This window comes from Eulemur rufifrons, chromosome 29 (genome assembly GCF_041146395.1).
Source record: "Eulemur rufifrons isolate Redbay chromosome 29, OSU_ERuf_1, whole genome shotgun sequence".
Classification (NCBI taxonomy): Eukaryota; Metazoa; Chordata; class Mammalia; order Primates; family Lemuridae; genus Eulemur; species Eulemur rufifrons.
The window spans coordinates 95,921,483-95,937,547 of record NC_091011.1 but is presented as its reverse complement, the minus strand read 5'-3'; the positions used below and the strand labels follow the sequence as shown (position 1 = coordinate 95,937,547).

At 56.1% G+C, this 16,065-nt stretch overlaps 1 protein-coding gene across 8 annotated transcripts in view; it reads left to right on the top strand.

Moving 5' to 3' along the window:
• The window catches only part of PRKAG2 (protein kinase AMP-activated non-catalytic subunit gamma 2), a 251,486-nt gene that overhangs the window by 81,633 nt on the left and 153,788 nt on the right, over window positions 1-16,065 (top strand). For 6 of the 8 annotated variants that reach the window (XM_069461980.1, XM_069461977.1, XM_069461976.1 and 3 more), the window contains exon 3: window positions 1,247-1,526. In XM_069461980.1, the coding sequence (XP_069318081.1) occupies window positions 1,247-1,526 (280 nt within the window). Of the gene's footprint in view, window positions 1-1,246; window positions 1,553-2,624; window positions 2,628-16,065 lie in introns of all 8 variants that reach the window. The other 2 variants (XM_069461979.1, XM_069461981.1) reach the window with 2 other exon arrangements.

Here is a 16,065-nt window from a genome sequence, read left to right as displayed (position 1 = left end):
GCCCACTCAGCGAAGCCTGTCCCTGCACCCTGGCGTGGCGGTGCCGGATCTCACTCGGGGGTAGGTTGGATTTTGCAGCGGTCGCTGGTCACTGACCACCGCGTCCCGAGAGTCCCGCCTTTGAGCAGCCGCAAGCTCAGGGTTTGGGGCGCCCTCTAGTGGTGGAAGGATTTTGGGCCGCGCGCCCCAAAGTGGGCAGAGCAGCGCGCAGACGCGGCACCAGAGCGCAGCATGTCCAGGGTTTCATCTCGTTCTTGCCCCATGAGCCCCGTGGACAGGTTACTTTCCTGCTGCTGAACTGGGTAGCCGCCGAGGTCCTTTCTGCTCCAGCGTCCCAGGTTCACCAGTGGTCAGGCAGCAGTGGTGCACGTGCCTGGTGTGACTTCTGTGCATTAGGGCCCCTGCCCTCGTCCCTACATGTCACTTGGCATGCAGACAGCCCCACGAGGTGAGAGTACGACTATCCCCATTTTATGGTTGGGGAAACTGAGGCTTGGAGAGACCAAGTGACACGCCTGGGATGGCACAGCAGGGGCGCAGGCGTGTGGGCACACTGGGCAGGTCCCAGTCTGGAGTCGGGTGCCTTGGCTTTAGTTGCAGGGTCCAGTAACCGTTCAAGCTATAACTGCGATTTTACGTCGTCAGTGAAGTGCCTCCGAGGTTTGGGGCCTTGTGAACTTTCTTCCCGACTCTGTCAGCACCCTCAGCGGTCCAGACGCCGGGGCAGCTTGGAGGTGGGAAATGCCTCATCTCCATCCTCTCCCAGCCTGGAGTCCTGGGTGCTCTCTGTTCTGGATCACGGGGATTTCTGCTTCTTCCTTTGAGGCAGGTAGGAGAACCTTATTCCTGCGTGGTCAGACCCTGGGAGGATAAAGGTGAGGCCTTGAGAAGTGCAGGCTGAACGCAGACCCGCCAGCAGGGTGAGGAGGAGGATGCACATCGAGTCTTTGCCGCTGCCTTCTTCCTTTCCTCCCCTCTGCCTCCTGGAAGCCCTTTTGGAGAGAGGGACAGCGTGGCCAGTGGCCCCCTGGGATGTGGTGCTGACCAGCCCATGGTGGGCCACCCCTGGGGCCCGTGCCTGCCCCCAGGCTGTTTGGTGGCCACCTCTGTGGCAGCTCAGGGCTGTTTCTTGGGCAGGGAGCTGTGGAGGGTCAGCTTGGTGGGAGGGACGATGATGACAGGCCCCAGTGCGGGGCAGAGGTCAGGGTGTCCGAAGGAGTGACCGTATCCATTTGTCTTTTCACAGGTGGACAGCCCTGTCAGCTTGGGCAGCCCCTCCAAAGGGCTCTTCTCCAGGGGCCCCCAGCCCCGGCCCTCCAGCCCCGTGTCTGCTCCCGTGAGGCCCAAGACCAGCCCCGGCTCTCCCAAAACGGTGTTCCCGTTCTCCTACCAGGAGTCCCCGCCACGCTCGCCGCGCCGCATGAGCTTCAGCGGGATCTTCCGCTCCTCCTCCAAAGAGTCTTCACCCAACTCCAACCCCTCTACCTCTCCCGGCGGAATCAGGTTTTTCTCCCGCTCCAGAAAAAGTAAGACATTGATGCTATTGTTTCAGGTGGGTGCCACTCGGCTGCTGGGTGGCTGTGAGTGACGTGGTGCTGAGTGCCCAGGTCTGCTTCTGCCCCTTCTCCCTGCAAACAAATCTCGTCCGGAACAACGTCAGTGTCCACCCCTCACTTTCTTCCTGCACTGATCTATCGGCGCCTAACCCTTCCCGCATCCCGATACTCACAGTGTGACTTGTAAGGACAACTAAGTGACCCAGGGCCAGAGGACAGACTGCTTGGTCTGCCGATGTCTCCCCACTCCCTGCGGTTTGGTATTTGAGGGTTTGACTGTACCTGCTTCTAACAGATCCTGACTTTTTTGTTTTGGGCTCTGGGCAGCAGGGAATGGAAGCTGGGATGGATTTGCTGGAGAAATGGGGGAAGGAAATATGTGTATTTGTGATTCGGGGATAAAATATTCTCACTTGAGCACCCTTGATCATAACATGAAATATACAAGGCAAACTGTAAAGTAGATGGAGTTTACTCTTTCCTGCCTCTACTCTTCCCATTTTTTCTGCTAACGTGGAACGTTTGCGTTAAAGAGACAGTGATTCGGAAAACAAACTTGCCCTTGAGCATCAGAGGTCTGGGATAGTGTTTCTTTCTCTCCAGGTCGCGTTTGCACTCAAAAGACCTGCATGTTGAGGAGTATTTGATCTGCAAGGCCGGGTGGCAGCAAGAGTGAATTTCAGTCTTTCTGATATATAAGGAAAGGACGGGGAGGGAGTTTTCTTTTCATTTCTTTACTTTTGTGTGTGTAGGGAGGGGGGTATTGTTTCTAGTACCCCTAAAATCATCTCCCTGGGATGACTGCTCCTCTGCCTACTCAGGCACCTAACTGCAAATACACAGTGTCACATGATGGGGGTATTGCCGGTGTGACAAAGTGGTCCCCTGGCAGACATTGCTATTACGGGAGAAAGTTGGTGGGGACTCCATCTACAAAGTCCAGCAGGGGGCAGAATGTTCTAGCACTGGTGTCACAATGTTCTAGAGGACATCCCAGGTTCTTGACAGCATCCTGAACTTCCCAAATGTTTCATCATGTACCGCCCAAGTGGGTGGCCTGTCTCCTAGCAGGTGGCATCATGCCTGTGTTGGTTACAGCAGAACTAGGTCGTATTCACTTCCTGGGGCTGCCGGTAACAAAGTGCCACAAACTGAGTGGCTTAAAACCACAGGAATGTATTCTGTCACACTTCTGGCGGCCAGAAGTCCAAGATCAAGGAATGAGCAGGACCAGGCTCCCTCTGCAGGCTCTAGGGGAGGGTCTGCTCCAGGCCCCGCTCCCAGCTCTGGGTGCTGCTGGCATCCTGGGTGTTCCTGGGCTTGTGGACGCATCGCTCACATCTCTGCCTCCGTCGTCACATGGTGCCCTCTCCCTGCGTCTCTCTCTCTTCCTATAAGATTATATAAGGGCCCGCCCTACCCTAGTATGACTTCATCTTAATTATGTCTGCAACAACTCTATTTCCAAACAAGGTCATAGTTTAAGGTTCTGGGAAGGACACAAATTTGGGGGTGGAGGAGGGGTGGGTACTATCCAACCCAGGACCTTGTGCAGGAAGGTCAGGGTGTACAGCTCAAACCACCGGTTGGGGATGCGGAGGACTTGTGGTGTGGCAGGGCAGCCTGTTGGGATCAGAGGCATCTCTGGAGGCAGAAAGGAAGACGCAGGAGGTCTGGGAGAGCCGCAGGTGGGTCCCAGGGAGGAGGACGAGCCAGGCAGTCTGATCCTGGTGCCCCTTCTCCGTGTGAACTCCAGGGAGGCCCTGGGCTCGGGGCACTGGAGAAGCGTATGTCGTGAGCAGCCAAAGGTTAATTAGCCCCCCAGACAATTCCCGACCCCAATGGAGGCAGAGGTTCTGGGACCCCAGGAATTCCTTCCAATAAGAAACAGGAATTTAATTTTAACTGAGCAGCTAAGGATGTGCTGTTGATTTGGAAACCACAGATGCTCAGGCAGGGGGGCTCTAGCCACTCCATTGGACCAACCTTGGGCTTGGTGCCCACACCTGCGGCTTTGAGCAAAAGAAACTCCTGCCTGGGCCAAACGGTCCCCAGGAGTGGCTGGCCACCTCCAACGCACTGAGCTGTGTCCCTCTTTGCGCCTGCGCTCCCAGGACCAGATGAGCCACTCATCTGGTATTTCCCACGTGGCTTTGTGGCCAGCGGAGGCCCTCAGGGCGGCTGACCGTGGGGTTGGGACGGCCGCTGGGAGTCCAGCAGAGAGCACGAGGTAAGCTGGGGGTTAAGGAGCCTGTCAGGACTCTCCCATCCGGTCGGTGGCCGTGGGACAGGAAGCCAGGTCTGGGCCTGTGTTCTTCCTCCTGCCCCACTGTGGGGGCCAGAAGGGCTGGTGTGTCCTAGTCTCCGTGAGGACGGAGATGTGTCACTTGGAGGGATTCTGTGCCGGGGTCGGGGGTGCTGGCCTTTCTCTCCACGCCCTGCAAGGCTGTGGCGCTGTCACTTTTCCTTCGGTGCTCTTGCTTTAAGAGGGGCCTTTCTTCTCGCCGTCTGCCGGTGTTAGCACCCAGGGGGTCTGGGGAGAGGCTGGGGCTCATAAGCAGCGAAGGGAAGGCCTCTGGCCCCCCTCAGCAATGCCCCAAAGGCCTCGCTGCTCCACACCCCATCCCCAGCCCACACCCCAGGTGTGTCTGTGCCCCCGGCCACCAGCAACCCACAACTGCTGCTTCCTCCGTGAAGCGCCTGCGCAGCCCAGGCCAGGCCTGCGATCGGGACCTCTCCTCGGAGCCCTGAGTGTGGTCCGTGAGCTTAGTGAGCTGGGGGGTGGCCTTTTCCTAGGGCAGAAATGCAGGCAGCTGCCACAGCACCGGGCCCAGGCTGTGTGCTGAAGTCCCCACGTGCCTGGCAGGGCCCTCCCTACAGGACAGGGGGGGTCAGGTCCTGCAGCTCTCTGTCATCGGGGCAGACGTGGGCAGGACGTTGGGTATTGAAGATGGGCCAGACTCCGGCTCCCTGGGAAGCAGGAGTCCATGCTGCCGTTTTCTGCCAGTGTTTTTCAAAGGCCCTTCAATGTCCTAGGCCAGAAAATGTCCAGTTTCAATGTTCCCCCTGGCGAGGTGCTGTGGAGAAGGCGCGGCTTGTCGGGGCGCCACTTTGCCGTCTCACTGGATGGCTGAGGGCTGGGCTCAGGAAGGCCGTGGCTCTGAGCTGCTCATGGGGTGAGAATCGGTTAGGTTTGGGGTAGGGCCTTGGCTTCTTCAGAGAAGCCCCCTGGGATGGCGTATTCAGACCAGAGAAAGCCTGGTCTGCAGAGCGACTGTTCATGTTGTTGCCCTTGAACCATCAAACCCAGCCCCCTGGCTGTCCCCAGAAGAAGCCACCACTCCAACCCTACCACTGACAAGTGTGAAGGTCCAGGTCGTGTCCAGGGGGGACTGAGGTACTTGTGCTCTGGGCGTTACCTGACTGGGAGGGTCACCTCGAGCTCCTGCCACTTGGGTTTTTGGCTGTGCTCAGTGTGAGGCCTGCGTGGAGGGTATCCGGTCTGTCTGCTCTTCCCCAGACTTGCAAACCTACTCCTAGGTCAGGTGCCAGCCTGTCTGTTGCTCCCCACTGCCCCGGCTCTGGTGTCATAAACTGGGCTGGAGAGTGGCGCCCGCAGCCTGCATGGAGGGTCTTAAGAACCAGCCCGTAAAACCCGCCGTGCGCGTCGGAAGGCTGTCGTGGGGACTGCTCATTACACAAGGTCCCTGGGGGGAGTTTCCCGTCTGGTCTCCGCACCAAGGACGGCTGGACTTCTAATCAACTGGACAGTTTTTGTCTACAGTGGACACGAATCGTGCAATAGCCCAGCCTGCCCCGTCTGCACTACCTGCTGGGAGTCTTTGAACCAAATTTGTCCCAAAGGCATCGAGGGATGCTTTGCTGGCCTTATTTCCGAATCCAGTTTTGGTCCCCGTCCTTTTACTTTCACCCTACTTCTTTTTAACGAGGAAGATAATTTATTGGAAGGATCTGGGGGTATTTATTGCATTCAAAAGAGAGCTGAACACTCCGGACTGAGGAAGGGAAGGAACCGGGCTGGCCCTGCGGACCTCAGCAGCAGGATTCACGGATCTTTCCAAGAGATCCAGAGCAGTCCTGGTCTGTGTGTGTCTCCACAGACCATCCTGAATTCCTCATTAAGGAATATCCGATTAGCCCCCTTAGGGTCCCTGAACCAATCAGGCTGTGGCGGGGTCGGGTGGCAGGACGCAGCAGAGTGACCGGGGCCCTGGAGGGCAGGGCAGGAAGTCCGAGGTAAGAGGCCCTGTTGGCAGCCCTGCTCCTGCACCACCGGCCCCTGTGCACACAGCGGTGCCCTCCTCGCACCTGGTCCCCTCACCCTACCTGCGACTGCGAGTGTGCGTGCTGCTCAGCACCAGGTCCCGCCAGCACGGTGAGGCGGAGGGGACTGTGACCGACTCATTCTGAGTCCTCGATCTCAACGTGACGCCCATTTCTCCCCAAGTCCCATCTGCGTCTTGTCTTCCTGTCCTGTAACTTACGACCCGCGTGATAAACGCAGAATCTAAAAGGTTTCACAGGCTCCCCAGGTGAGGCCAACACACACTAAAGCTTGATAAACACAGTCTTCTATTATTAGGAGGAAAGACAGCAATTATGATCAATGTCATTCTAAAAGGGGAAATGAAAAAGGAAAAGGAGGTAATTCAATCTTCAGACACTCCGAGAACAAGAAGGGGAATCCAGCTGGAGTCCGCACTTGTAGACTCTACAGCCGGCTCTGGGACCAGCAGGTACCGAGGCTGGCCCGTGTTCTTTGCCCAGGGGAGAGAACCAAGCCTTTGCTCTCGGGGGTCTTTCCTCTCGGAAGGCCTGCCTGTGTGGAGTTGCTGTGGTCTTTCACGGCCGTCTGCCTCTGGTCTCCGGGGCAGTCGTGTGTTGCTTTATGGCGTGTCTGGGGTTTTCGTCCTTCTCCTGCCGGCCCCACTGTGCAAACCTACTTCCCTTCGATGGTCCGCGTCAGTCGCCCCAACCAAAGCAACACTCCGTCCTCGGCCTCTTCCTCGAAAGCAGTGGTCAGCAGACCACAGCCCGGGGACACAGTCGGGCCTGCCGCCTCTTTTTGTAAATAAAGCTTCATCAAAGCACGGTTCTACATCCTGTCTCACTGGTCAAAATTCACCCCACAGGGCATTAACCACCCCCTTATTCTAGATGGTATTATCAGCCCCTCTGGACCACCTCTGAAGAACCCAGAGTCCCCTGGCATGAGCTGCTCCAGCCCCAGCACGGTGGGCACAGTGAGGGCCCCGTGGGAGCCCTGGCCCTCGTGCCGAGCAGCCTGAGGGTGGGCAGCGAGGAGCCAGGCGCTGTCCTCGGCGAGAGGGGCAGGCGGGCTCAGGAGCTGCATCAGCTGGGTCTGATGTAATCAGCCGACATCAGACACATTTTGCAAAATATGAGTTGTAAGCTTACATTATTGGGCTTGAAGGCACTAATTTACTTTTCTCTGAGTAAAACTTAATAGTTTTTCAGTATTCTCAGTCAAGTCTGCCATTAACAAGAAATAAAATATTTTGAACCTATGTAGAGAGACATTGCAAAATCTATAGGGTGTTTCACTCTGATAAAATCTATAATGCCCTTTAATTTTATATTTTCAGTGTCTTCGCAGTAATAGAAACATTAAAGCAACTGCATCTTGAGTCACAATGCAGAGATCCTATGTATTAGTTATCTATTGCTGCGTAAGAAATTACCCCAAAATGTAGTGGCTTAAAACGACAGTTAGTATTGTTGTTTTCTGTGGGTCAGGACACTGGGCCTGGTTTAGCTGGGTCCTCTGACGCTGGGTCTCGCAGAGTCATCTCAAGCTCGACTGGGAAGGATCCACTTTCCAGATCACTCCCGAGGTTCTAGGCAGAGTTCAGATCCTCCTGGGCTGTTGGCCAGAGGCCTCCTTGCGCCGTGGACCTCTCTGTAGAGCATCTCATAACCTCACAGCAAGCAAACGGAAGTACAAAGGAGCACCAACAAGACAGAAGTCACCATCTGTCGTAACCTGGCCTCGGAAGCGACACACCACCATTTTAGCTGTATTCTATTCGTTAGCATGAAGTTGCTGCTTCTAACAGAGGCGAGGCCCCCTGGGAGGCGTCCTAGGGGGAGCCCACGCCCCTGCACCCGCGGATCTCGAGGTGCCGAGGGAAGGAGAGCTGCTGCCTGGACACAGCCACTCCCTGCCAGGCTCCTTGCTGCGCTCGTGCTGCCACAGGACCTGCGCTGTGGTCAGCGCTCAGCATCGTTTCGTTCTGCCAGTGTCTTCTGCTTTGACTCACCCTTGAGACTTGGGGATCGACCAGGGGCAGTCTTGGGCGGGAAGGCAGAGGGTCTAGACACATCAGCGCTGCTCTCTCGCTCTCCCTGAGCCTGGCCTGGAACTTGAGGTCCCGAGACAGGCCTCCTAACTTTGGTGCAGCGATGACTTCCTCCCGGCCCTTGCTACGGCCTGGTTGGTCTCTTTAGAAAGATCTTGAAGACCAGGGGTTCCAAATTCTCATGATGAAGACTGACTTCTGATCTCTTTAAGCCTTGCCATTGCTAGTGGCTTTTTGGTGGGGTAATTGTAGACCATATTCCTCTTAACCTCTAGGACGTCCTCCAATTTGGGGTAGGAACCTTGGCCTCCTGAGTGGCTGGCAGGGGCTGGATGATATAACCAAGAAGTCTGGGGGAGTTTATCTTGCCATGGAGGACACCTAACCAACACTTAACGATTCATGTAACTGTAATTGTGAGGAGGTTGGGCAGATAACTTTCTTCTCCTTCCTGATGCCTGTGAACTAGCATAGTTCATTTCTAGAACCCTTCTGGAGCGGTCCCATGAGCCAAGTGAACATACCTCCTAAGCTCTCGCACCCTTTTCTAACATTTGTGTGCAGGCTGTCATACATCAGCGGCCAGCACAACAACATGCTTTGTTGCTGCTTCTCCTGCCCTATCTCACTGTATCCTGGATCTTAACCCTTGCCTCAGGCTCTGCCTCTAGAGGAAACTGGCTGAGGAGTAAAAAGGAGGCTGTAGAGAAATGGGAACCCCCGGGCAGTTCCACAGTCAGAGTCAGAAGAAACAACCTGAGCCTCAGCCAATTCTTTCTTTGGGTAGATCTAACATAGAAAAATTTGGTTTCAAAAAAGTGACCTGCCGCAAGATTTAACAACTATCCTGCCTCGTCATCATCGGATGTCTGTGAACGTGGAATCCTTGGACTTCTTTTTCTTGAAACGCACTAGTGCTGGGGAGCGGGTGCCTCCAGTGCCCTCTTCCCAAGTGGCCTGAGCCCCTTCCTTGGCCCCGCAGAGTTGTTCTGCGTCCGACACGCTGCCTGTACTCTCCCACGTGACTTACCCAGACTCTTCCTTGCCCCTTGTTCTCTGACCATTTTAAATGAGATGAGCACATCTGGTGTTGCCGCGCACAGGGTGTTGAGTGAATTTCAGTTGGGCCTCACTTTCCGCCTCCGCACCACCCTCCCAACCTCCCACCCGCCGTGTTTTACTCCCAAGTTTCCCCTCTGACAAGAGTCTCCGCACGTTCCTCCCCCGCCCGCCCCTGGTAAGGGGAATGGATTCGGATAAATGCTCTTCCTTGCAGCGAGTGATGTCGGAAGAACAAAGACTGCAGGTAGCAGCGCAGCCGCTTCCCGTCCTCAGGCCGAGCTCGCGTGGGGAGGGACCATGTTCTTTTTGTCAATGGAAGACTTTGGTGTGGGCCGGGTATTGTTTTTGGTGCTCTGTTGTGCTGTTATCCCCGCAGTGTCGCAGGTCTGAAATCGCTGTTTTCTGTGGTTCCGGGGGTGCTCTAAGCCCCGCGCAGGCTCTGCACACACAGACACTCCAAGCCGCTGTGGAATGAGCTGTCCGTCAGCGTGAGGAAGGGACCGAATCCCGCCGCAGGGTGCGTCGCCAGCGTCGGGTTAGTGGTCAGGAGTGCGGGGGTCGTGCAGGAACTCAGGTCCAGGTATTAGGCCAGGGCTAGCCGGGAATTAGGCAGATAAAGAAGGTATGTCTGACACTATCGGGTAGATTTTTAAAATACACAAGTTCATTCAACCCTCACAGTAACTGCGATGGGTTGAATTGTGTCCCTCCCAGAAAATGTTATGTCAAAGTCCTAACCCCAGAACCTCAGAGTGTGACTTTATTTGGAAATAGGGGAACTGCAGATGTAATTATTTAAGATGAGGTCATTAAGGTGGGCCCCTTGTCCAGCATGACTGGTGTCCTCAAAGGAAGGCCACGCGAGGCAGAGAGACGAACAGGATGCAGGCCACGTGAGGGGGGAGGGAGGCCGAGCCTGGGGCCACCGCAGCCAGCCACGGAATGCAGGACCCCCAGGTGCTGGCAGGGGCAAGGCAGGGATCCCTGCAGACTTCAAAGGGAGTGCAGCCCTACCCACAGCTTGGTTTGGGACTTCCGGCCTCCAGAACTGTGGGTGGACGGTGAGAGGGTCTTCTCTGACCACGACAGTGCCGGGGACAGCCGCGCAGAGGTCTGGAGGCAGAGGATACGCTGTGTGCACATTAGCAAAAGCTGCCTTGTGTATGGCGGTCCCCAGCTTTTAAAAACTCTCCTTCAACGAAGGAAGCAAGCAGGCAGGCTGTTCAGGCAGGCTTCGTCCAGAGCAAGGCTAGTTAGGTCTGAGTTCTGCCTTCTGTAAATTCACTTTTTCCCTGTGCTCTCTTTGCACTACCCCTCCCAACTTAGTTTTAAAAAATGTCTTTGCCGAGTTCCCACAGGGTCAAAGATGAATGATTCAAAGGACCCCATAGGAGCAGCTTGTCGGCTTCCCTGTGTTCAGCATCTTGGGACAGCTGGTCTAACCCAGAGCCACGTACTGGAAGGAAGAAAATAAATACTAAATCTCTCCCACATTCAAGACAAGAAGGCCTTAATATTTGTCCCTTTGCACCTTTATCATCTAAACATTTGTTTATGCCTGATTTCACTGTAGGGAAATGGAGTGGGGGGACAGCAGGTCTGGGTCCCGCAGGTCCTGGGAGCAGCCTGCCCTGGCGTTCTTCTGGCTTTGTGGCCCAGTGACCACTAGGGGGAGACATAGGCTCACACGCTGAGCCGCCTCCTGGGCGCAGGCTGGCAGCAGGGACCATCCCGCCTGGGGGTTGTCCTGCTTGGGGATGTTCAATGCACCTCCCAGGCAAAGGCAGCTGGTGTCATGAGCAGACAGGACTCACAGCGGACCAGGCCTGTAAAAGGGAGTCGTCTAGCATTGAAGACGCTTGTTTGGTCCCTGCTTCACCAAGTGCTAGGACGGGGCATGCACCCGTGAACAAGCTAGCCTCTGCCCTGGTGGGGGTGACATTCTGGGGACAGACAAGCAGGAGGTGCCATATGTAGGAAAGTGCTGTGTGGTACCAAGTGCTACAAGGGAACACACGGGTAAAAGGATAAGCGTTGCAAGGGTGCTGTTTTACATGGGAACGTCAGCAAAGGCCCGGGATATGGAGACGTTTGGGCAGGGAGCGGCCAGGCTGCACCAGGCGGAGGGAATAGCAGTGCAAATGTCCTGAGGCAATAGCAGCCTCTGAGCTGGCAGGGAGAACCGAGTGGGCAGGGATCAGGTGCAGGGGTGAGGTCGGGTGGGGACAGGGTCGGGGGGGCCTTGTAGGTGGAGGTCAGGAGCCCAGGTCTCAGTTGAGGGATGCAAGAAGCCATCAGAGGTTGATCTAGAGAATGACTTGCTTTCGGAGGGCTCAGTCTGGCACCTGTGCAGGGAAGAGATGGTAGAGACGGATGCAGAGGCCACTGAGGGTGTCGCTGATACAGACCAGAGATGAATTACGATGGTCTCCAGCTGCCTTGGAGACCTCCTTTAAGCCCTGCCTTCTCCAGAAGGCCCTACCCGGTCATGCTTGCCTCGAGCAATCTGGCAGAGCCCTGAAATACGCTGTTACATTCAGTCCCCTGCAGTCTGTTCTCTCGTGACAGCTTCTGTTGCCTTCTTGTCTCTTCCTCACGACTGAGGTTTCACGCAGGCGCCTCTTCTTCCCCAGGCTCTCCGCTCGTGGCTCGTCACCCCCCAGTACCAGTCAGTGCTCGGGGCACGCAGATGGTGCCCCACGTGGAGAGGACGCTGTATCTCTGGGGACCTTGGATCCCCTGCTCTGTCCCCCTCCCTCTCTGGGCTCCCGGTTCCATCCCCTTCCCTCCCCCCTCAGATCACAGGTTCTGGCAAAGACACCCAAACAGGCGTCTCGGGCGTTGAAGGCATGCTTCAGGGGTAGCCGACACGTGTAGCGTCTGAGAAGGAATTTCTAGCATCAAACCAGGTGCGACAGATGCTTTTTGTGGAAGTGGTTGTCATCCCAGAGCCCCTAAGTCATGCAGGGTGGCTCTCGGGAACGAGACAAGGTAGCTGCTGGCCAGGTGGCCCCTGGCTGAGCAGAAATGGCATCTTGTCTTACGGGGCAGCAGTTCACACCCAGTAACCGCTACCGATGGAATCCGCCCCGCTGGGCATTGGGATGTTATCTTTGTCCTACTAGAACAAAAAGAGTTGCAAATCGCTGACCTGGATAGCCACGACTCTGATTACACCGAGGGCTACTCTGTAGCCCGACCGGGGTATCTGGTAGGACAAGCAAAAAGCAAAACGTAGACCATATACCCTGGTGCCTGGCGGGTACACCTGCCCAGGGACGGAAGTTCACAGCACTGAGGCACTGACAGGAGGCCACAAAGCTTCATCACAGCAGGGGTTTGAGAACTTCTGTGACTGCGGCCCACAGTAAGAAATATGTTTGATGTCACAATCCAGTGCACATGTAGGACTAAAAACCATGTTTCAGGAAACAATATTTACCCTGGACTGTGTATTCTGTATTCTATTCTTTCAGCATGCTTAACCTGGCGGCACAGTTGATCTGATGACAGCCTGAGGGTGGAGTGATTGCAGTTTGGAAAATAGCCCCCTAGATGGCCCGAGAACGGCAGGATGGGTCTGAAATGCTGGGAGATGATCAGACCGGTTTGGGGAATTCTCGGGGCACGGAGAAGCAGCCGGATAGAGGGAGGTGCTGGGCTTTTGCCAGGGACGTGGAACGGTAGATGTTCCAAGCCTAGCCCACAGCTGTGACCCATGTCGTGAACTTTCAACATCCCCCCAAAATTTAATTTTCTCTGTTTGTAGTTAAATTAGAATACTCAGCTCCCACCCTGGACGGTCTGGCCCTGGGGCAGGTGAGCCTCCTGCGTGCTTTATCCGCTCCTGCTACCTCTGGGGCTCTGTTTCAGCCGCTCTGTTCTGAGAGCTGTTTGCAATTCGAATGAGGTTTCCAGTGAAGTTTATTTAACTTGTAAAACTTCGGGTCCTTTCCCATCATTTCAGCATTGGATCACAGACAGCTCTTCCTTTATATCCCAGCAATCTGGGTTTATTTTTCAAATAAAAGTCTGTTTTCTCATAAAACGCCAAAGGTTTTGTACTTTGTGTGGAGGAATGAACTTGAGTTTTTAAGGCTTTAATTTAGAGTCTCCAAGTCTTCAATTGACATGCCAAGGGCTGCCCAGGGCTGAGCAGCGCCCACTCGGCGCCCCCCACAGAACAAACAGCAGGCGGGGGGCTGGCGGCCGAGCATCAATGGCTCCCATTGTGCCTAAATACAGAGCGAGCCCGAAAGCGCCGGGGTCAGGCTCGAGCCGTTGCAGTGCTGCGGCGTTTAGGTCTGGAGCTCAGGCTGGTTGCCCTGCAGGGCACGTTGCCGACACCTTCCCGACCTTCTCTTGAGGTGGCTGTTTGCTTCACACGTCAGTCGAGGTCCTGCCGGGAGACAGAACCCTGTACGAGCTTCACACGGGTGGAACTTAATACAGGACCGTATGGTTATAATTACGTGGTTGTGTGTTTACGAAGGTGAGGGAAGAGCTGGGAAGCAGCCCAGAGATTAGCAACAAAAACCCTCTCCCACCCCCGAGGGAGCGGGAAGGAGGCCTGGTGGGGGCCTGGTGGGAGCTGGAACCGGAGCCACGGTTGGTCTGTCTGGCAGGAATGGAGCCAGCGACGCTGCCTGGGCCTCTCGCTTTCCCCCGCAGCCGGGGAGGGAGCCCTGGCACGCGGCAGCAGGGGTCAGGGCCAGCCCCTGCGTACCAGACGGCAGGGCAGGGCGCGGAGTGAACTGAGGCCAGCACAAGGTGCCAGCACACCTGGGCAGCGCCACTGAGTCGTTTCACGTGCCTGAGCTGGGTGCCTGGGACGCAATGACAGATCCGTCTGGGGCACATGCCCAGCCCTGCAGGGACAGGAAACCTCCCTGAGTGCTTCCAAAGTAGAAAGGTTCGTAGTGAAATACTGGTGGCTCCTCCATTCAGAGGATCCCGCACTCCCTGTGTCCTCAGAGACACGAGTTTGATGGACGCTCTGCGGGTGTCGCCTGCACCTGGGGCCCCTCTGCTCCTCCCTGCCCTTGGGCAGGCCGCGAATATGCGGGCTCTGTGGCTGGGGCTGATGCCGGAGAAGCCGAGACCTGCTCCCGGGTGGCAGAGAGCTGTGCCTGGCGTGACAGGAGGGGATGCCTGAGAGGCGGGAGGACCAACGGTGATGGGAGGAGAGGCAGGGAGAGGGCGGGGGTGCCCCTGGAATAAAGGGGGCGCTCGTTCCCTTGCCCCTGAAAGAGGAGGATACGGAAGGGGGGCGACAGGGAGGCCTTCCCAGGACGCCGCGGGGGTGGAGAGCAGGGGCGTTGCGTGCTGCAGCCCAGATCTCATCCCGCAGCCCGGCTCCGTCCAGGCTTCCCTCCCTGCCCGGCCGTCGCTGCCGCTCTCGCCTGCCCGCTCTCCCCTCCCGCTGGCCCCGGTCTGATTTTCTGCGACGACCCTTCCCCCAGCGTTGCTCCTTCAGCTCTCTGCGCGACACCAGAGTGGCCATCGGCAGCGGGGAGGCCGAGCAGGGCCTTGCGGTCGCGTGGGCACGGCCAGGTGCGGGCCAGAGAGGGGAGGCAGGGAAGGGGGGAAGACGAAGCCAGGGCCCAGTCCTCCCTCGGTCTGCTCCCAGACAGAGGCCCTGGGTGTGTCCCCGAATGTCGCCACAATCCAGAATTACTGCCTGGCTTGCCCGAGGCCGGCGCCCGTGCCCCAGCCAGCGCCAGCACCCTGGGCCCCGCGCTCACTCGCCGCCGCGGAGCCTTCCGGATCGGGGCAGCTGATGCGGTCTGAATCCTGGGGCTGAACAGACTCCAGAAAAACGTGACTCATCTTGCCTGCCCACAAAGAAAGGAAAAGTATGTGTGGCATCCAAGTTTCCTGAAAAGTTCAGCCACCGCATTGCAGAGCTATGTGGCCGGGCACCCTCCGTGGTTCCCGGGGGACAGCGCCCCCTGGCGCCCGCTGGGCAGATGTCCCCGGGAAGGAGCTGATGTCCGTGCCGGCTCGGGCTGGGTGACACATGTTTGGGGCAATTATTACTATTTGAGAGAAGCCAAGGAAAAATTCCCAGAAGTATCTCCTTTCGCTCCGAGAATCGTAGAGTTCTCTAGCCCTCTGCGGGCCTGCTTGGGCGACGGTCCCACCGCAGGAGGCGGTAAGAAGTGGGGCTGACCAATGCTGCATTCCTGCCTGAACACTTTATTTCTTAATTCCTTTTTTAAAATAGCGTTTTATTCTGACAACTTCAAACTTACAGAAAAATTGCAAAAGCATCACAGAGAGTTCTCATGTACTCTTCACCCAGATTCCCCAAAGCTGACCCTTCACCCATTTGCTTCTACCTGGTGTCTCCCGCTCTCTGAGTACTCGTGGGTCCGTATGAACTCTGAACCATTGAGAATAAATTGTGGGCATCCTGTCCCTTTACCCCTAAATATTTCAGTGTGTGTTTCACAAAAACGAGGTCATTCCCCAAACCACAGCATACCCATCAAAGCCCGGACATTATTGTTAGTACAGTACTGTTAGCTAAGCCGCAGACTTCTGCACATTTTGCAGGTCATCTGAGCAGGGCCGTTTCTTCTAAGGGGACTCCCCGATTGTGCACTGCGTTCTGTTGTCCTTCCCCTTCCGTCTCTTACTCTGGAACAGCTCCTCAGTCCTGTCTCGTCTTTCCTGACCTTACTGTTTTTCAAGAGCACACAGGCCAGTTGTTGTGCAGCCTGCCCTTGGCTTTGGGTTTGTCTGACGTTTCCTCGCGGTCGGAGTCTGCTGTTGCTGCCGGGCTGGGCTGGGCTCCTACAGCTGCTGCCCCACGCGCCAGGCGTCCTAGCAGGGAGCGCATGATGCCGCTGCAGCACCCTCCACGTGGAGCGAACGCTCTCCGCCGTAATAAAGTGCTCATTTTCCCCTCTGTCGTTAGTCACTATTTTGGGGGGATCTACTTTGGAATTATGTAAATACCTTCTTTGTCATCAGACTTTCACTTGCTAGTATTAGCAGAGATCGATGATTCTTGCCTGGATTATGACTACGGTGGTTATCAAAAGGTGATTTTCTAATTTTGTCACTAATTCTACATTAACTGATGGGAATTCTACTTTAAG